At 40.2% G+C, this 22,375-nt stretch overlaps 1 protein-coding gene across 1 annotated transcript in view; it reads left to right on the forward strand.

Moving 5' to 3' along the window:
• Positions 1 to 1,741: 1,741 nt before the first annotated feature.
• Positions 1,742 to 22,375, forward strand: part of SLC16A12 (solute carrier family 16 member 12) — a 299,411-nt gene continuing 278,777 nt past the window's right edge. The window contains exons 1-2 of the mRNA XM_053692921.1: positions 1,742 to 1,767; positions 2,229 to 2,332. Coding sequence (XP_053548896.1) covers positions 1,742 to 1,767; positions 2,229 to 2,332 — 130 coding nt within the window. The remainder of the gene's footprint in view (positions 1,768 to 2,228; positions 2,333 to 22,375) is intronic.

Below are 22,375 nucleotides of genomic sequence, written 5' to 3' on the forward strand. Positions count from 1 at the left end.
ATACCGGAGTTAGCCTAAAACCAGCGTTAGGAGCCTCTAACGCTGGTTTTCACGGCTAACGCCAAACTCCAAATCTAGGCCTAAGATAGCTACAATATAATTATTATTTATATTGTAGCTATATTAGGGTTTATTTTATAGGTAAGTATTTAGTTTTAAATAGGATTAATTTAGTTAATAAGAGAAATATTATTTAGATTTATTTAATTAATATTTAAGTTAGGGGGCTGATAGGGTTAATGTTAGACTTAGGTTTAGGGGTTAATAATTTTATTACAGTGGCGGCGGTGTAGGGGGGCAGGATAGGGGTTAATAAATTTATTATAGGTGGCGATGGTGTAGGGGGGCAGATTAGGGGTTAATAAGTTTAATATAGGTTGCGTTGGGGTCCGGGAGCGGCGGTTTAGGGGTTAAACTATTTATTTAGTTGCGGCGAGGTCCGGGATCAGCAGGATAGGGGTTAATAACTTTATTATAGGTGGCGACGGTATAGGGGGGGCAGGATAGGGGTTACTAGGTATAATGTAGGTGGCGGCGGTGTCTGGGAGCAGCGGTTTAGGGGTTAATACATTTATAAGAGTTGCGGCGGGGTCTAGGAGCGGCGGTTTAGGGATTAATAACTTTATTTAGTTGCGGGGGGCTCCGAGGGCGCCGGTATAGGGGGTAGAACAGTGTAGTTTAGTGTGGGTGCTTAGTGACAGGCTAGCAATAAAGCTGTCAAAAAGCCGAAGAGCAGCGAGATCGGATGAGTGATAACTCTCACAATCCGCTGCTCATCGCCCCGTACTTGGTGCGCGGCTATTTGACAGATTTTTTGATAACTTAGGCGAAATTTTGCAGGTCCGCGGCGGCGATGGCAGGCGAGCTTAGGCGGGCGCATTGGGCCTGCGAAGGCAGGTAAGTTGACACGTTGATAACTAGGCCTCTGTAAGTGAATGTATTAAATACAATAAAATTAGAAATCAATATGAATAAAAGATACATATATTAAATTCATAATCATAGTGTTAAAAATTAATTAGTGAAAACTATAAGTAAATAAAGTGAAGACTGGTGCTGTGAATGTGGAAACGTGTATCTGTATAGTATTCATTATGATTAGAAATCAGTTTAAGTGCTAAATGTGTCCTAACTTAAAAGGAAAATAAATAAAGAATTCCTTCAGAATTGATTATACCTCAATCCAATTTATTTGAAGGTATTATGTGAGGAGATTTAATGTCATTGTGAATTGATGGAGTTCAAATATTTCCATATTCATCTAATGTACTAATTAGTATCACAGTTTACCTTAGCTATTGTATGATTCTATAGTATGGTCTCCTACGAATCTTGATGGAATACTGCAATTTGCCACATTTAGTTACTTGTATAAGTATAGTTTACATCGAGATGCTTGACCAATTATCAATTGCAGGTACGTAAAGTAATTGTTATGTTCATTAAGTCTGAACGGTCGGACTGAATTCATTAGAAAAATCCATCTACTTTCTTGCTGTAGCAGACTTTTTGTTAAATCACCTCCTCTTATTCCCAAGGGGATTTTTTGGATTATTAAAAATGTATATCCATGAGTGCAATACTTTATTTTAATATGTTTTAGATGTGTTCTGTACATTTTTTGTTAACCCTTACTCTTAATGTCAGGTAGAGCTTCTAGTACTATTTGGGCTTTTACTCGAGCACAACCTATAACTTTCAACCTGTAATATCAATTGAAAGTAATGGGTGTCCTACAGTGATGTCGGCTGCGCTAAACCTTCCCTGGTAAATCTGATTTACCATGGACTTGTATTATCAAGTTCTGCGCTATTATTACAGTGGTCCAGCGATACTGCTTATCGCGTCCCGCACTATCTTTAACTTGTAATCTGTTCCTAAGATGCTAGCAGTTCTAGCAGAGTCTAAAGAAGTAAAAAAAAAAACACCTGAGCTGAATACAAAGTTTCACTTGACAAATTTCAATGGATTTGTCACTGTGATTACGTACATGTGATATTAGATTTTACCTTATTTAATTACTATCTGTTTTCCATTGCAAATATCATAATGTATGATACCACACAATATGAACTGTATTATCTTTGTGATATACTTAGCAAGTTAAAATATGGACAACTGTTTATTTGTTAAAACTTTGTTTTATAGGTGTATCTCAATATTCTTTGTTGAGTTCCAAGCATATTTCAGCCGGACAATTGTTTATTTGTTAAAACTTTGTTTTATAGGTGTATCTCAATATTCTTTGTTGAGTTTCAAGCATATTTCGGCCAAGATTATTCAAGAACAGCTTGGATACATTCAATAGTTGATTGTTCCACTATGCTATTTGGTAAGTGACATACTACAAACATCTCCATAATCAGAGTCTTAATATCAAAATAATAGCTACACTCATAAGTATAGCTTGTTAATGCTTTATTAATTAATAACAAGCCACCTTGCTACACTTTCATAAGACAATCTGCAGTTTAGCCATATCCCAAGGTTTGGTGGCAATAGATAAGAAGGCAGTATTGGCATCTTACTCTCTTTTCAATGTTTCAACACATGTCCCCTAAATCTTCCTTATCATTATTTTTTTTTTCTTGGTGAGACTTATATTCACCAAGATTAAAGGGCCACTAAACCCAAAATCTTTCTTTCATGATTCAAATAGAACATTCAAATTTAAACAAACATTACAATTTACTTCTATTATTTATTTTGCTTCATTGTTTAGATATCCTTATTTGAAGAAAAAGCAATGCACATGGGTGAGCCAATCACATGAGGCTTCTATGTGCAGCAACCAATCAGCAGCTACTGAGCATATCTAGATATGCTTTTCAGCAAAGAATATCAAGAGAATAAAACACATTAGATAATAGAAGTAAATTAGAAAGATGTTTCAAAATGCATTATCTTTCTAAATCATGAAAGAAAAAATGTGGGTATCATGGCCCTTTAAGTAAATCAGAGGAGTCCCCCAGGGATCAATACTGGACCCTGTTCTTTTTTTATATTTGTATTAATGACTTGGAGCAAGGATTAAATTGCAACATCTCTGTTTGGGCAGGATGAACTTGCTTTACAAGGAGATATACAAAAATTAGAAGAATAGGTAGATAAATGGAAAATGAGATCTAAAGGACTAGTTAATACAGTAGATTTGCACATTTTAACAAATGCACAATAAAAAGACAACACAATAGCACTTATTCTGAACTTCAAATGAGTAGTAGATTTTTTTTCTGACAAATTTCAAAGTTATATATATATTTCCACTCCTCCTGTGTCACAAATGCATATATACATATATTCTATGAATTCTTGCACATGCTCAGTAGGAGTTGGTGATTATAAGCATGCAACTATAAAAAGACTGCACATTTTGTTAATGGACGTAAATTGGAAAGTTGCATAAAAGTTTAATTTTGACTTGACTGTCTCTTTAATACTGGAAAAGGCAAGGTTCTACATCTTGGAAGTAGATACAAAAATAAGGAAAGGGGGGAGGGAGGGACAAGAAGGGGTTAAATAGCACTCATTCCTATTTGAAAGTGGTAATGCTGAGTAATCTCAACTAAGTAGTGTAGGATAGTTAATATATTAAAAATGAATTTATTGACATAAATTAAAAAAAAGGGATGTAATGAACATTACATATAAAGATGAAGGTTAAACCTAATCACCCTCTAAGAACTAATATCCAGCTACATAGGGTGTATAACAGGACACACAGCCAAACCACCCCCCTGTATAGGAATACAGGGGGGGCTTCAGGTGCCAGGGGTAGTCTAAGCTGTGTTACCAAAAACCACAGTGACTCTGTAAGAAGGAACAAAACTTTAAAATTACACAAACGCGTTTCGGACATTACTGTCCGGCCTTTCTCAATGTGGAGTAAAATACTGACAAAGATTTCTGTTCTGTTCCTTCTTACAGAGTCACTATGTTTTTTGATAACACAGCTTAGACTACCCCTGGCACCTCATTACATCCCTTTTTTTTTAATTTATGTCAATAAATTAGTTTTTAATATATTAACTATCCTACACTACTTAGTTGAGATTACTCAGCATTACCACTTTCAAATAAGAATGAGTGCTATTTAACCCCTTCTTGTCCCCCCCCTTTCCTTATTTTTGTATCTATTATATTTAAAGGGGCAGCACCAAGGTATTTAGTACCTCTTATTTCCTATATTTACTAGATCACAGTGCAAATAATTTAATCATTGCTTATACATTTTGGAAGTAAGCATAAACAGGCAATTTATTATTTAAATGGGAATAGACAGCCAAACAGAGGAAGAAAGGGATTTGGGAGTAGTAATAGATAACAAGATAAAGATGGGCGTACATTGCAGTGCAGCGGCTTCTAAGGCTAATAAAATAATAGCATGTATTAAGAGGCATTGATGCATTGGAGGAAAGCACATGTATGATCATACTAGTTATCTACTAGTTTAATGTATAAGGAATTGTTATATGTGTGTGTATATATATATATATATATATATATATATATATATATATATTATAGGTACACGCTTATGAAATACCGCTGTATTCAGTTTCGCTAAGAAGTCTTTTTTGTTCCTACCTGATACATCTCAATAGTTTGAGAAATAAAAATAATATTTTAAACTAGGTTGTCTTCTCTTGTCTTACTGATAAACTCTCCTCATACATTTTTCGAAACCTATTGATAATAAACACACGCACATTTTCTATACTCTACCCCTTGAGATATTCTTTCTCAGATATGTTATCTCAGAATCTGTAATCCCACCTCTCATTAAATCTACTTAGGATATAATGAGGCCCATTTATCAAGCTCTGAGTGGAGCTTGAAGGGCCGTGTTTCTGGTGAGTCTTCAGACTCACCAGAAACAGCAGTTTTGAAGCAACGGTCTAAAGACTGCTCCATAACCCTGTCCTTCTGCTCTGATGAAGCGGAAAGGATTCACCACAATTCAACCCGATCAAATACGATTGGGTTAATTGACACCTCATTGCTGCGAGTCAGCAGGCGGCAGCTCTTGTGAGCTGCTGGTGCAATGCTGAATACAGAGAGCATATTGCTCTCCGCATTCAGCGAGGTCTTGCGGACCTGATCCACACTGTCAGATCTGGTCCGCAAGACCTTTGATTATTCGGCCCCAATGTCTAGATATATATTTAAGATGTTTTAGTTATTCATGTGTTAGATATATAGCTTAGTCAGACTAAAGATAATAATCTTTATAAATTATGCTAATCTGTATATCCTAAAATATGCAACGATTTTTAGAGGGATTTTCAAGTACCTTCCAATTGTTTTAAAATAACATTTGTAAATAAAATAGTCTCCATAACTCATGTTCTTATCCAGGTCCTACGTGATAACCTAGGAGTTTTGGTAAATAATTTGCCTGGTTATTATAACATATAGATTGTCCCAAGGTATACTATTTGTAATTAAAATCTACTTGCCACACTAGTATTGACCTTGATACTTTTTATTATTTAGTATTTTTCATATTTCTTAAACTTTATCTGTCAATAATAACAGCAAGATTTTACTCTTATAGTATACATGTGTTGATTAACCAACACTACTACAATCCCCATGAGCAATAGCGCTACTTACAGAAGTATAACAATGTTTGATGACGCAACTTCTGATAAATACACATTAGAAGCGCACACAGTGACTCCACAACAGCCTTCACCCATTCGACCAGAAATTATGATATCGACATGGTGTCACTTACGGTCGATGCGTTCTATTAGTTCAACATGCGCTCCATATGCAGCTCACGATAGGGCGCGATTTTTCAAAGTTTGGCTCCAAATACATTCTGAAAATAACCAATGAGCTAACACTATACCCTTTATATAGATATTATACACCAATGGCCGTTTATAGTTTTGAGAAAGGCCTAACTAGGCCGAAATGCGTTTATAATACGGCTCTTTTCTGGTAAGCCTCCACTTTAGAAAACATTTTGTGCTACTTTTAGTTACTATATTGCACTATATATGATTTATGTGAATTATGGTCGGCTCATAGGATTATAATGTATTTTTTGGACACCCAGTGGTATCCTCATTTTTATATGAATATAAACATTTTTATTAACGTTTTTGTTTATATTTTTGTATTTCTATTATTTATTTATTTTTACTATATTTGCTCAAATTTCACTCATTTTTGCCACATTTTTTTATTAACCTCTCGGACACTATTAAGATCTCAGGATTGGAACTTAATTATAATTGACACTCCGATATCACATAACCACACTGGATGGACATAACTCTTAGAGGGATATTTATCAAGCCGTCAATCTCAAATATGCCAGAATTCCACAGCATAATTGTGGCGAGCCTGATTCGACCCATTTATCAAAGCCTACAGACCGGCAAAAGTTGAAATTTGTGACGTAACATACGATCCGCCGGTCTCAATCCGATACAGATCGATGCTTACGTCATTACAGATGTTCCAAATACAAATTTGGCACTATCTTTTGCAAGTTATCAAACTTCTAACAGGTACGCTCGCCACTAATTCCGACTCAGCTGTCAGGTATTCCTCCTTAAACTGACTTGTGTGAATAACTTACAATACCACCTTTATTCATTAGACCAACCTACCTACTCTATATCACCTGTCTTCTAACCTTAGACAAGTGCTTAGTTATTGAGTGTTATAGGAGTAAAATAGTTGCTCTCTCTGCTTTATCCTAAACTATTTTGGATTACAAATTACTGTTCTAATCTCCTTTATCTACTGAGATATTTCAAGCATCCTAAACAATAGGAAACTTTCCAATCATTAACTGCCTGCAGCACAGGATCTTTACAAACTGGGAGACTGATTCCCACTTCATGCTGACTCCCACAAGCTGCAGCAATCATCTCCTCTCAAAGGAAACAGTTGTGCTACAATACCAAACCTCTGCACTTTTGTTTGTCACAGTCACTGTAACTAAGTCTGCCGCTGACTAATTACATCAAAGGCTCTAAGGAATAACAACCTGTAATTGAGTTCCAGTTTCCATACAGCCGCTCTGTCTCTTACCTGATTGCATTTCTTCACTGTTGCCTGTCAGCTGCAGATCAGAAACTCTCCTCTCACTGAAAATAACTGCAAGCAAAGTGTCCTGAGGTTGTGGTAAGCATGAACATGTTCTAATTTGTATATATGTATATATGTGAACTTTCTCATCACTGCAATTCGTTACTCACCTGGTATATGATAACAAGAGACACTGTTCAGTTAATCAGGACTGCCTGCTTAATTATATATATAGCTCTTCCTCATAGAGAGAGACATTCTTCTGTTTTATTTCCGAGATCATAACCAGGTTCATACCTGAATATACCTCAACTGTATCTTACCAAAAATTCACTGTGAGCTAGCTGGTTGTCTTCCTGATAAGATAAATCTCAGCTCCATTGAGACATTTTATAACCTTCGCAGTTGCAGATCCAAACAACTGTCTTTCATCAGTTGAATCCTAACATAATAACTAAGCCCCAAAAATGGATCCAGCGGAACTGCCGCAGATATTGTATGGTTTATCTCAGAAAGTGGATCAAATGGGTCAAGCCCTCACTAACCTACAGGTTGAAAACGAAACCTTAAGGAAGATCATAAAGGATGCTATAACACCGAAGGCAACCACCTCTGAGAGCGCCCCTGAACCACACATCTCTCCTCCAGATGTTTTCTCAGGGGATAGACGCCTGTACAGACAATTTAGAAATGCCTGTCTCCTTACCTTTACGTTAAAACCAAAAAACCTATCCCACTGATAGGGTGAAGGTATTGACAATGATTACCTATTTAAGGGGTGAACCAAGAATCTGGGCAGACTCTTTCTTTGAGACCAACAACCCCATTATCTCGTCTCTCCCTAGCTTTTTGGCTGCAATGGATGAATTATACTCTGACACCAACACACAATTAACAGCTGAAACTAAAATGAGGGCACTAAAACAAGGTTCCCGCTCTGCTGAAGTATACATCACTGAATTCAAACAGTTTTCAACAGACTCTCAATGGAACCATATAGCACTAAGGAATCAGTTCCGTTTAGGACTGTCCGACGCAATAAAGGATGAACTGGCCCGAGTAGAACTTCCTGATTCCTTAGAAGGTTTAATGAGAATCTCAGTACAAATTGATAGAAGGCTGAAAGAAAGAAAGAATGAACACCATGGTTCAGATCAAACTTATAAAAGGCCATCTCCTTCTACCTACCATCCCAGCGCGACTGCTGTCACACAGGAACCTATGGACATAGGTCTATTGAGAGGTCCGTTATCCCAGGAGGAAAAACAAAGAAGGAGGTCTAAAGCATTATGTCTATATTGTGCCAATCCAGCACATACTGTGAGAGAATGCCCCTTATTACAGAAAAACAAGAAGAGTAAGTGGGTTTTGAGTAATACTGTTGATTCTCCTCAGGTTAAATCTAACTACTGTACCATCTCTCTCTTCTTGCAGTGGGACCGTAAGCGCTACCCAGCAGAAGCCATAGTTGACACGGCTGCACATGGGACTTATATTGATTTGGAGTTTGTTAGAATTAATAAAATACCACTTGAGCAAAAACAACAGCCTGTGTCTATTCATGTTGTTGATGGTACATATATTTCTAGCGGCCCAATAACTCACCATACTGTACCCATATTAGTAAGTACTCACTCTAACCACCATGAATTTTTGTGGTTTGATGTCCTCCCTTCCCCCCATTTCCCTATTGTATTGGGCATGCAATGGCTTAGACTACATGAACCTGTTATAAATTGGAAAACTCTACAGGTTTCTTTAGATTCCTCTCACTGTCAAAAAGTCTGTTTCAACACTCCTCATTCTATAAACATGTCTGAGGAATGTTTACAAATACCTCCTGAGTATGCAGATTTCTCTGAAGTGTTTAGTAAAAGGGAGGCTGAAACACTACCTCCTCACCATAGTTATGATTGCCCCATAGTTTTGAAGCCAGGCTCAGCTATACCCTATGGCCATCTATATCCCTTAAGCCAACCTGAATTGGTACACCTCAAGTCTTATCTAGACGACAACTTGAAGAAGGGATTTATAAGACCTTCTGTCTCTCCTGCTGGTACGGGAATGTTCTTTGTCAAGAACAAAGATCAGTCATTACGTCCCATCATAGACTACAGGGAACTAAATAAGATCACAGTAAAAAACAGATATCCTCTCCCTCTAATCCCTGAACTGATTGAACGGTTGCATGAGGCGACCATATTTACTAAACTCGATTTAAGGGGCGGGTACAATCTCATTCGCATACGAGAGGGAGATGAGTGGCTGACTGCATTTCGTACCAGATATGGGCTCTACGTGTATCTGGTAATGCCGTCCGGCCTATGTAATGCCCCTGCCACTTTTCAACATTACATCAATGATGTGTTTAGGGACCTGTTGGATATTTGTTTCGTAGTCTATTTAGACGACATTTTAATATATTCACAAACTTTAGAGGATCACATTAAGCATGTGAGATGGGTTTTATCCCGGTTACAAGTTCACAGTTTGTATGCCAAAGCAGAAAAATGCCATTTCCATACCACCAGGATCTCCTTTTTGGGGTACTCTATATCCCCAGAAGTAATTGAAATGCAACCGAACAAAGTGGAAGCCGTTGAAAAGTGGCCTACCCCAAAAAAACGAAAGGAACTTCAGAGGTTCTTAGGGTTTAGCAACTAATACCGAAAGTTTATCAAGGGCTATTCCACAATAGCTAAACCTCTGACAGCTTTAACTGGATCATCAACCGTATTTCAATAGAACCCAAAGGCTGAAGAAGCATTTACATTCCTAAAAACCTCTTTTACTTCTGCTCCAATATTATGTCATCCAAACCCTGAATTACAGTATGTTTTAGAGGTTGATTCCTCTGAGTATGCACTTGGAGCAGTACTTTCACAAAGACAAGATATCACTCACCCTTTACATCCCATAGCTTTTTATTTGAAGTTGTTATCTCCTCCTGAAAGGAATTACCCTATAGGGGAAAAAGAATTGCTTTCCATTAAGAGATTGTTTGAGTACTGGAGACATCTCCTAGAGGGCACATTACTTCCCATTTTGGTGTATACAGATCACTAGAAATTGGAGTATTTACAGCGGAATAAGACACTTTCAGCACATCAGGTACGCTGGAGTCTTTTTTTTTAGTAGATTTCATTTCCAGATAGTCTACAGACCTGCCTCAAAAAATGGCAAGGCAGATGCTCTTTCCAGAAGAGATCCTATACCTGTAAATAATGACAATCCAACAGAAATCATCTCTCATGAGAAATTCATTGGCTTAACTTACTGTGACAAGGCTAAGTACCACAAGGCTCTTCATTTGGAAACCCATATTCCAGACGATCTACAGAAAGCCTCAGATGGTTTATGGTACAAAAAGGATAAATTATACATTCCTATCTCCCTACGCAAGGAGTTAATTAAGGACCACCACAATCCTCCTCTCTGCGGTCATCCAGGCATTACAAGAACAAATGAAATAATCTCTAGGAGTTACTGGTGGCCTAAGATGATACAAGACATAACGGAATATGTACATAACTGCATCATCTGCACATCTTCTAAGTCTGAAAAGAAAGCTCCTTATGGCTTACTCATGCCCATTCAGATACCAGATAGACCATGGTCCCATTTGGGCATGGATTTTATGGTCGAACTACCAGTATCATCAGTTATGAATACTATTTTAGTTGGTATAGATCTGTTTACGAAACAAGCTCATTTCATACCATTTCACAAACTTCCCAGTTCCTCTGAAACCGCTCAGCTCTTCATCGATAATGTTGTTAGATTACATGGCATACCATCTATACTAACCACGGACAGAGGAACTCAGTTTACCTCCCACTTCTGGAGAAACCTCTGCCAGAAACTCCAAATTAAACACAGATACACCACTGCATATCATCCGCAGACCAACGGACAGGCTGAACGCCTTAATCAGTGGCTTGAATCCTACCTACAATGTTATTGTGCATATCATCAAGATGAATGGAAAAAATACTTATCTTTAGCTGAATTTTCGTACAATAACTCTACCAATTCCTTTACTAAGTTATCCCCATTTTTTGCTAATTTTGCATACCATCCCAATATCTCCGTAAATTCAAAACAAGTCACATCGAATCCTTCCATTGAAGAATTGGCTGATAAAATAACTGAGAATTTCCAACTACTTCGCAGAAATATGGAGACAGCACAGGTAGTGCAGAAAAATTATTGCGATCTCAGGCGAAGAACACCACCGACATATACTACAGGGGATTGGGTATGGTTGTCGACAAAAAATCTACGACTTCAAGTTCCCAGTAAAAAATTAGCCAGTCTATTCATAGGACCATTTCAGATCATTCGTGTAATCAACGAGAATGCAGTCACCCTTCAGTTGCCCTCTACCTTAACCATCTATCCGACCTTCCACGTCTCCCTGTTGAAACCAGCTAAAATCACCAAGACTCAGGTGATGCCACCAACAACACCACTTATAGACTCTGAGGAATATGAAGTGAAGGAGATCACTGACTCCAGGATTCATAACGGTGAACTACAATACTTGGTTCGTTGGAAGGGCTACTGCCCCAATGAGGACACTTGGGAACCGGAGTCTCATATAACTTCCCGTAGGCTTATTGCTCAATTCCATAGACGCAATCCTCATAGACCTCGGCCACAAACCGTGGTGCGGTTTGCTTGAAGGGGGGATTCTGTCAGGTATTCCACCTTAAACTGACTCGTGTGAATAACTTCCAATACCACCTTTATTCATTAGACCAACCTACCTACTCTATATCACCTGTCTTCTAACCTTAGACAAGTGCTTAGTTATTGAGTGTTATAGGAGTAACATAATTGCTCTCTCTGCTTTATCCTAAGCTATTTTGGATTACAAATTACTGTTCTAATCTCCTTTATCTACTGAGATATTTCAAGCATCCTAAACAATAGGAAACTTTCCAATAATTAACTGCCTGCAGCACAGGATCTTTACAAACTGGGAGACTGATTCCCACTTCATGCTGACTCCCACAAGCTGCAGCAATCATCTCCTCTCAAAGGAAACAGTTGTGCTACAATACCAAACCTCTGCACTTTTGTTTGTCACAGTCACTGTAACAGTCTGCCGCTGACTAATTACATCAAAGGCTCTAAGGAATAACAACCTGTAATTGAGTTCCAGTTTCCATACAGCTGCTCTGTCTCTTACCTGATTGCATTGCTTCACTGTTGCCTGTCAGCTGCAGATCAGGGGGTCGATCCGATAAAAATCGTCGCCCGCAAAAGCCGGCGACGCCAATATTTGCGCTGGTTTGGTATCCTATATACGGCGTAACCTAGAAGTTACGCCCGTATATTTCTGCCGTCGCCCGTAGTTTTTTTGGCTATAGGCAGGTATACCAAACCAGCGCAGTTTGGTTTCCAATATGCAGCGTAAGGACTTACGTGGCGAAAATGGAGAAAACTTACTCCATTTTCACCTCGCCACAAAAAGCAGCCGTAAGAAGCCTTACGCTGACTATTGGAGCCCCGTAACTCCCTAAACTGGCTGCTAAAATAAACCTAACACCTAACGCATGCGCAATGTCTATCTCCCTGTCAACCGCGATCTTCTAAAATAAACCTAACACCTAACGCATGCGCAATGTCTATCTCCCTGTCACCTGCGATCTGCTAAATAAAACCTAACACCTAACGCATGCGCAATGTCTATCTCCCTGTCAACCGCGATCTTCTAAAATAAACCTAACACCTAACGCATGCGCAATGTCTATCTCCCTGTCACCCGCGATCTGCTAAATAAAACCTAACACCTAACGCATGCGCAATGTCTATCTACCTGTCAACCGCGATCCCCCCCCCCGAAATCCCTAATAAAGTTATTAACCCCTAAACCGCCGCTCCCGGACCCCGCCGCAATCTACATAAACTAACCCCGTACTGTGAGCCCCTAAAACCGCCGCCATCTACCTTATCTATCCCCTAATGTGAACCCCTTACACCGCTGTCATCTACCTTATCTATCCCCTAATCTGACCCCTTACACCGCCGCCACCTATATAAAAATTATTGTTACGGTTGCCTCCAGGCTGGCTGGAAGTTGGACCGTAGAAAAGGATGCTCCTAGCGCTCACCAAAGAATCATCAGCACCATAGTCAGCAATCCCTGTAGTGATATAAGCTGTATCCTACAAACATGAGTCAAAGCTTCAAGTTAGAGGGTCAACATAGGTCTGATGTGCTGGAGCACACAGCCTCCTTTTTATTGAGGTTACATGCAAACAGGACACTCTCAGGGGGAGGCATAAAATCCCCCATCACACATTTGATATTAGATAGACACTCCCTTTGACAGGCCACAACATTTACTTCAGCAGATAACATTACACACAATAAAACAATGCAGTCCACCTTATCAATACTAGTCTGATTAGACAATGGGAAAGTTGATCACTAAACCTAATTAGAGCTAATCCCAGCAGACTTGTATTTAGAATAGGTTTCTTGAAGCTGAACAAAATTTAACTCTTAATGGCACACAATGAAACTGAACCAAGTGGGAGAAAGCCAGGGACAAGTCATTTCACAGGTCTGGGGACACAGTCTTAAAGGGGCATTGTTCATTAAAGTCACAATATGTCCCCAGATGGTTCTTAAAGGGCCACACACACCCAACAAAAGTCAATATGTCCTCAGGGGCACAATCTTCCAGGGGCCATAGTCATGAGGAAGGAGGCTGGCAAATAGGCTTCTCCAAAATCCAGGGAAGCAGGGCAATTTTTCATTTAAAGGGCCAGTTACAAACAGCAGTTTGTAACATATCTCCCCTTTTGGAGGGAGACTAACCAGGCACCTGACCTTCTGCCGGTCAGTGCCCAAGTTAGTCTCGCAACCCACCCACAAATAATCGCTAGCAGCAAAGTAGCCCCCCCACAATACGTAGTACTGGCCTGTAAGTTCCAGGTTGCAGGATGAAAGTGCAGCATCCTCGGCCTTCCTGGCGCAGCTGGGCAAATAGCTGATGGTACTTGGGGGGCAGAGGCCAGCGGCACTCTGCCCTGGTGCCAGCGCTTCTGCTGGGGTGAGGGGTTTGCAGGCCAGTCCTGTAACAAGGGGGTCTGTAGGGCAGAGGCCAGCAGCGCTCTGTTCTGATGCCAGCTCTTCTGCTGGGGGAATTGGGGCATAGTCCTGCCCGGTGGCAAAGGGAACGTGGGGGTCAGTGGGGGTTAACATCTCCACTGTTAACCCTGGGCCCAAGTTAGGAGTTAGCTGGGGAGGGGGAGATTGGCTTACCTCCTCCTCCTGATACTCCGGTGGCCGTTGGGAAGGGAGGTCGATGCTCTCCGCTTCCTGTGGAACATGCTGCGGCTGGGGAGAGAGACCGGTTGTCTCCTCTCCCTGGAAGGCACACTCCGGCTGGGGAGGGAGGTCGATGCTCTCCCCTCCCTGTAGCTGGGTCTGTCGCTGGGGATCTGGGCCGCCTGCCCAGCATCCCTGTAGGGCCGGTAGAGAGACTGCGGTCCCATCTCCACCTGCCTGCTGGGGGTCCTCCCAGGACCAGTCTATGAGGCCTGCTGCCTCTGGTATCTCTGGCTGGGGAAGGGGACTGGTTGTCTCTTCCCTCTGCACGGTATACTGCCGCTGGGGAGGGAGGTCGCTGCTCTCCTCTCCCTGTAACTCTGGCTGCCGCTGGGAAGGGAGGTCGTTGCTCTCCGCTCCCTGTGACTCACTTTCTCGCTGGAGACCAGGTGTCCAGACCCTCAAACTCCACAGTTGGCGCTCAAAGGCTCGTGCCGCTTTGTTCTCCGTATCCAATTCCCGGATGATGCGACTGACTACCTCCTGTGCAGGGTCTGGACCATATCGGACTAGCCGCCTCTTTACCTCTGGAACGAAATCCGCGCCCTCATAGCGACGGATCAGGTTGAGGTGCTCTTCACAGGGTTCTGAATAGTGTCTTGTCAGCTCCATGCTGCTGTAGGTAGGGACGCTGCGCAGTGGCTAGCGTTGCCCTCAATAACTCTCCTACGATACCAGTGCTGTTGTGGTGCTGCTCCTTGCGCTAGGACGCCAATCCCACCGCTGCCGCCAAATGTTACGGTTGCCTCCAGGCTGGCTGGAAGTTGGACCGTAGAAAAGGATGCTCCTAGCGCTCACCAAAGAATCATCAGCACCATAGTCAGCAATCCCTGTAGTGATATAAGCTGTATCCTACAAACATGAGTCAAAGCTTCAAGTTAGAGGGTCAACATAGGTCTGATGTGCTGGAGCACACAGCCTCCTTTTTATTGAGGTTACATGCAAACAGGACACTCTCAGGGGGAGGCATAAAATCCCCCATCACACATTTGATATTAGATAGACACTCCCTTTGACAGGCCACAACATTTACTTCAGCAGATAACATTACACACAATAAAACAATGCAGTCCACCTTATCAATACTAGTCTGATTAGACAATGGGAAAGTTGATCACTAAACCTAATTAGAGCTAATCCCAGCAGACTTGTATTTAGAATAGGTTTCTTGAAGCTGAACAAAATTTAACTCTTAATGGCACACAATGAAACTGAACCAAGTGGGAGAAAGCCAGGGACAAGTCATTTCACAGGTCTGGGGACACAGTCTTAAAGGGGCATTGTTCATTAAAGTCACAATATGTCCCCAGATGGTTCTTAAAGGGCCACACACACCCAACAAAAGTCAATATGTCCTCAGGGGCACAATCTTCCAGGGGCCATAGTCATGAGGAAGGAGGCTGGCAAATAGGCTTCTCCAAAATCCAGGGAAGCAGGGCAATTTTTCATTTAAAGGGCCAGTTACAAACAGCAGTTTGTAACAATTATTAACCCCTAATCTAATCCCCCTATACCGCCGCCAGCTATATTAATATTATTAACCCCTAATGTAAGCCCCTTACACCGCCGCCATCTCTATTAAAATGATTAACCCCTAATTTAATCTACCTACCCCGCCGCCAGCTATATTATCTATATTAACCCTAAGTATATTATAGTTAATATAGGTATTACATTATATATATTAACTATATTAACCCTAATTATATTAGGGTAAATATAGTTAATATAGTTACTATAGTATTTATATTAACTATATTAACTCTATCTAACCCTAACACCCCTAACTAAATTTATATTAAATTAATCTAATTCATTTATAAACTAAAATATTCCTATTTAAATCTAAATACTTACCTATAAAATAAACCCTAAGATAGCTACAATATAATTAATAATTACATTGTAGCTATGTTAGGGTTAATATTTATTTTACAGGTAAATTGTTAATTATTTTAACTAGGTATAATAGCTATTAAATAGTTATTAACTATTTAATATCTACCTTGTTAAAATAATTACCCAATTACCTGTAAAATAAATCCTAACCTAAGTTACAAATACACCTACACTATCAATAAATTAAATAAACTACAAACATCTATCTAAAAATACAATTAAATTAACTAAACTAAATTACAAAAAAAAAAACACTAAATTACAAAAAATAAAAAAAAGATTACAAGATTTTTAAGCTAATTACACCTATTCTAAGCCCCCTAATAAAATAATAAACCCCCAAAATAAAAAAAAATCCCTGCCCTATTCTAAATTAAAAAAAGTTCAAAGCTCTTTACCTTACCAGCCCTTAAAAGGGCCTTTTGTGGGGCATGCCCCAAAGAATTCAGCTCTTTTGCATTTAAAAACATATACAATACCCCCCCCCCATTACAACCCACCACCCACATACCCCTATTCTAAAACCACCCAAACCCCCCTTAAAAAAGCCTAACACTACCCCCCTGAAGATCTCCCTACCTTGTCTTCACCACACCGGGCCGAACTCCTCATCCGATCCGGGCGATGTCTTGCTCCAAGCGGCAAAGAAGAATTCTTCCTCCGGCGATGTCTTGCTCCAAGCGGCAAAGAAGAATTCTTCCTCCGGCGATGTCTTCCTCCAAGCGGCAAAGAAGAATTCTTCCTCCGGCGATGTCTTTCTCCAAGCGGCAAAGAAGAATTCTTCCTCCGGCGACGTCTTCCTCCAAGCGGCAGCAAAGTCTTCATCCTTCCGGCGGCATCTTCAATCTTCTTTCTTGGCTCCGCCGCCGCGGAGCATCCATCCCGGCCGACGACTGAACGACGAATGAGGTACCTTTAAATGACGTCATCCAAGATGGCGTCCGCCGAATTCCGATTGGCTGATAGGATTCTATCAGCCAATCGGAATTAAGTTAGAAAAATCTGATTGGCTGATTGAATCAGCCAATCAGATTCAAGTTCAATCCGATTGGCTGATTAAATCAGCCAATCAGATTGAGCTCGCATTCTATTGGCTGTTCCGATCAGCCAATAGAATGCGAGCTCAATCTGATTGGCTGAATGGATCAGTCAATCGGATTGAACTTGAATCTGATTGGCTGATTCAATCAGCCAATCAGATTTTTCTAACTTAATTCCGATTGGCTGATAGAATCCTATCAGCCAATCGGAATTCGGCGGACGCCATCTTGGATGACGTCATTTAAAGGTACCTCATTCGTCGTTCAGTCGTCGGCCGGGATGGATGCTCCGCGGCGGCGGAGCCAAGAAAGAAGATTGAAGATGCCGCCGGAAGGATGAAGACTTTGCTGCCGCTTGGAGGAAGACGTCGCCGGAGGAAGAATTCTTCTTTGCCGCTTGGAGGAAGACATCGCCGGAGGAAAAATTCTTCTTTGCCGCTTGGAGGAAGACATCGCCGGAGGAAGAATTCTTCTTTGCCGCTTGGAGCAAGACATCGCCCGGATCGGATGAGGAGTTCGGCCCGGTGTGGTGAAGACAAGGTAGGGAGATCTTCAGGGGGGTAGTGTTAGGCTTTTTTAAGGGGGGTTTGGGTGGTTTTAGAATAGGGGTATGTGGGTGGTGGGTTGTAATGGGGGGGGGGTATTGTATATGTTTTTAAATGCAAAAGAGCTGAAGTCTTTGGGGCATGCCCCACAAAAGGCCCTTTTAAGGGCTGGTAAGGTAAAGAGCTTTGAACTTTTTTTAATTTAGAATAGGGCAGGGAATTTTTTTTATTTTGGGGGTTTATTATTTTATTAGGGGGCTTAGAATAGGTGTAATTAGCTTAAAAATCTTGTAATCTTTTTTTTATTTTTTGTAATTTAGTGTTTTTTTTTTGTAATTTAGTTTAGTTAATTTAATTGTATTTTTAGATAGATGTTTGTAGTTTATTTAATTTATTGATAGTGTAGGTGTATTTGTAACTTAGGTTAGGATTTATTTTACAGGTAATTGGGTAATTATTTTAACTAGGTAGATATTAAATAGTTAATAACTATTTAATAGCTATTATACCTAGTTAAAATAATTAACAATTTACCTGTAAAATAAATATTAACCCTAACATAGCTACAATGTAATTATTAATTATATTGTAGCTATCTTAGGGTTTATTTTATAGGTAAGTATTTAGATTTAAATAGGAATATTTTAGTTTATAAATTAATTAGATGAATTTAATATAAATTTAGTTAGGGGTGTTAGGGTTAGATAGAGTTAATATAGTTAATATAAATACTATAGTAACTATATTAACTATATTAACCCTAATATAATTAGGGTTAATATAGTTAATATATATAATGTAATACCTATATTAACTATAATATACTTAGGGTTAATATAGATAATATAGCTGGCGGCGGGGTAGGTAGATTAAATTAGGGGTTAATCATTTTAATAGAGATGGCGGCGGTGTTAGGGGCTTACATTAGGGGTTAATAATTTTAATATAGATGGCGGCGGTGTAAGGGGCTTACATTAGGGGTTAATAATTTTAATAGAGATGGCGGCGGTGTTAGGGGCTCACTTTAGGGGGTTATAGATATAATATAGCTGGCGGCGGGGTACGGGAGCGACGGTTTAGGGGTTAATAACTTTATTAGGTTGCGGCGGGGTACGGGAGCGGCGGTTTAGGGGTTAATAGCTTTTTTATTGTTAGGATAGTGAGGGGGGATAGCGGATAGAGGGTTAGATGTGTCGGGCTATGTTAGGGAGGCGTGTTAGACGTGTCGGGCTATGTTTAGGAGGCGTGTTAGACAGTGCGGGTGATTTAGACTTTAGTCAGGTTTTATAGGCGCCGGCAGTTTCTTATGTGGCGCAAGTCACTGGCGACTCCAAAAATCTGTACTTACGCAGATTTCTGGACATCGCTGGTTTGTGAGACTTGCGCCACTTTAGCAAGTAACGGCGCCGCATATTGGATGGCTCGAGTTGCGAGCTGAAACTGCGGGCGACGCGGGTTCCCTCGCTTGCGCCGCAAACTGCGATCTATATCGGATCGCGCCCCAGAAACTCTCCTCTCACTGAAAATAACTGCAAGCAAAGTGTCCTGAGGTTGTGGTAAGCATGAACATGTTCTAATTTGTATATATGTATATATGTGAAGTTTCTCATCACTGCAATTCATTACTCACCTGGTATATGATAACAAGAGACACTGTTCGGTTAATCAGGACTGCCTGCTTAATTATATATATAGCTCTTCCTCATAGAGACATTCTTCTGATTTATTTCTGAGATCATAACCAGGTTCATACCTGAATATACCTCAACTGTATCTTACCAAAAATTCACTGTGAGCTAGCTGGTTGTCTTCCTGATAAGATAAATCTCAGCTCCATTGAGACATTTTATAACTTTCACAGTTGCAGATCCAAACAACTGTCTTTCATCAGTTGAATCCTAACACCAGTGTACCTGGTTTTCAGTCGGCCACCCTAGAGGTCGCGGATTCTATAGGAATCAATGGGAGTCTGAAAACAGTGAAAGCTCATGTTCGAAGGTGCCAGATATCCCATTGATTTCTATGGTAGAAAACAAACTACGTTTACACCTAACACCCTAACATGTTCCCTGAGTCTAAACACCCCTAATCTGTCGCCCTGACATCGCCGCCACCTAAATAAAAGCTATTAACCCCTATCTCGCTGCTCCCAGACCCCGCTGCCACTAAATAAATATATTAACCCCTATTGCGCCACTCCCGGACCCTGCCACAACTGTAATAAAATTATTAACCCCTAAACCCCTGGCCTCCCACACCACTACCATTAACTAAACCTATTAACCCATAAACCGCCAGCCCCCCATATCGCCATAAACTAAATTAAGCTATTAACCCCTAAACCTAACAACCTGCTAACTGTACATTAAAATTACAACATCCCTATCTTATAATAAATTAAAACTTACCTTTAGAATTAAAATAAACTATATTAAACTATTAATTAACCTACCCTAACTATTATACTAAAATACATTAAACTATATTAAATTATTAATTAACCTACCCTAACTATTATACTACAATTACATTAAACTAACAAATTAACTATATTACATATTTAAAAACCTAACCCTACTCAAGTTATTTAAATCTACTATAAAGAATTACTAAGTTACAAAATAAAAAACACTAAGTTACACAAAATAAAAAACATTAAGTTACAAAAAATAAAAAAATAAATTATCAAATATTTAAACTAATTACACCTAATCTAATAGCCCTATCAAAATAAAAAAGCCCCCCCAAAATAAAAAAACCCATAGCCTACAATAAACTACAAATGGCCCTTAAAAGGGCCTTTTGCGGGGCATTGCCCCAAAGAAATCAGCTCTTTTACCTGTAAAATACAAACACCCCCCAACAGTAAAACCCACCACCCACACAACTAAACCCCCCAAATAAAAACCTATCTAAAAAACCTAATCTCCCCATTGCCCTGAAAATGGCATTTGTATGGGCATTGCCCTTAAAAGGGCATTTAGCTCTTTTTCAGCCCAAAGTTCCTAACCTAAAAATAAAACCCACCCAATAAACCCTTAAAAAAAAACTAACACTAACCCCCGAAGATCCACTTACAGTTTTCGAAGACCGGACATCCATCCTCATCCAAGCGGCAGAAGTCCTCAGCGAAGCCGGCAAAAGTCTTCATCCAAGCAGGCCGAAGTCTTCCTCCAAGCAGTCAGAAGTCTTCATCCAGACGGCATCTTCTATCTTCATCCATCTGGCGCGGAGTGGCTCCATCTTCAAGACATCCGGCACGGAGCATCCTCTTCTTCCGACGTCTGTTGCCGAATGAAGTTTCCCTTTAAATGACATCATCCAAGATGGCGTCCCTTACATTCCGATTGACTGATAGAATTCTATCAGCCAATCAGAATTAAGGGGAAAAAAATCCTATTGGCTGTTGCAATCAGCCAATAGGATTGAACTTGCATTCTATTGACTGATTGGAATAGCTGAAAAAGAGCTAAATGCTCTTTTAAGGGCAATGCCCATACAAATGCCTTTTTCAGGGCAATGGGGAGCTTAGGTTTTTATTTGGGGGGTTTGGTTGTGTGGGTGGTGGGTTTTACTGTTGGGGGTGTTTGTATTTTTAAATTTATTATATGATAGGGATGAGTTAATATTTAATGTAAAGTTAGCGGGTTGTTAGGTTTAGGGGTTAATAGCTTAATTTAGTTTATGGCAATGTGGAGGGCTGGCAGTTTAGGGGTTAATAGGTTTAGTAAATCATAGTGATGTGGGAGGCCAGGGGTTTAGGGGTTAATACATTTATTTAGTTGCGAAGGGCTCCGGGAGCAGCGGGATGGGGTTAATAACTTTATTAGAGTTGCGGTGGGCTCTGGGAGCAGTGGGATGGGGGTTAATAACTTTATTTAGTTGCAGCAGGGTCTGGGAGCGGCGGGATAGGGGTTAAACATTTTAGTATAGTGGCAGTGTTTACGGACAGGGTATAAATAAAGTTTGGAAAAAGCTGAATAGCAGCGAGATCGATGACTGTTAGTTAGCTCATCGCCCCGTACTTGGTGCGCAGCTTTTTGACAGCTTTTTTATAAATAAGGAGAGCATATTCAGGTCCGCGGCTGCGATATTAGGTGAGCGTATTGGTCCCGGCGAATGCAGCACAGTTGACGGTTTGATAGATAGGCCTCTTAGTATTCACCTATAACTCTCGTAGGAGGACTGGTACTCTCTACTTCCATTAGGGATTAGAGCCATTTGCTTTTATTAGTTGTTTTTATATTAATTGACTAGTCCTAAAGCCCGTTCACACGGGCCGTGTGGTTTATTTTTATTTTTATATTCTCTCTCTCTCTCTGCCCTATCTCTCTCTCCCCTCTTTCTCCCCCCTGTCTCTCTCACTCTCTCCCCCCTGTCTCTCTCACTCTATCCCCCCTGTCTCTCTCACTCTCACTCCCCTGTCTCACTCTCACTCTCACTCCCCTGTCTCTCTCTCTCTCCCCTGCCTCTCTCTCCTCTCCCCTGTCTGTCTCT

Source organism: Bombina bombina, chromosome 9, assembly GCF_027579735.1.
Source record: "Bombina bombina isolate aBomBom1 chromosome 9, aBomBom1.pri, whole genome shotgun sequence".
NCBI classification, from domain to species: Eukaryota; Metazoa; Chordata; class Amphibia; order Anura; family Bombinatoridae; genus Bombina; species Bombina bombina.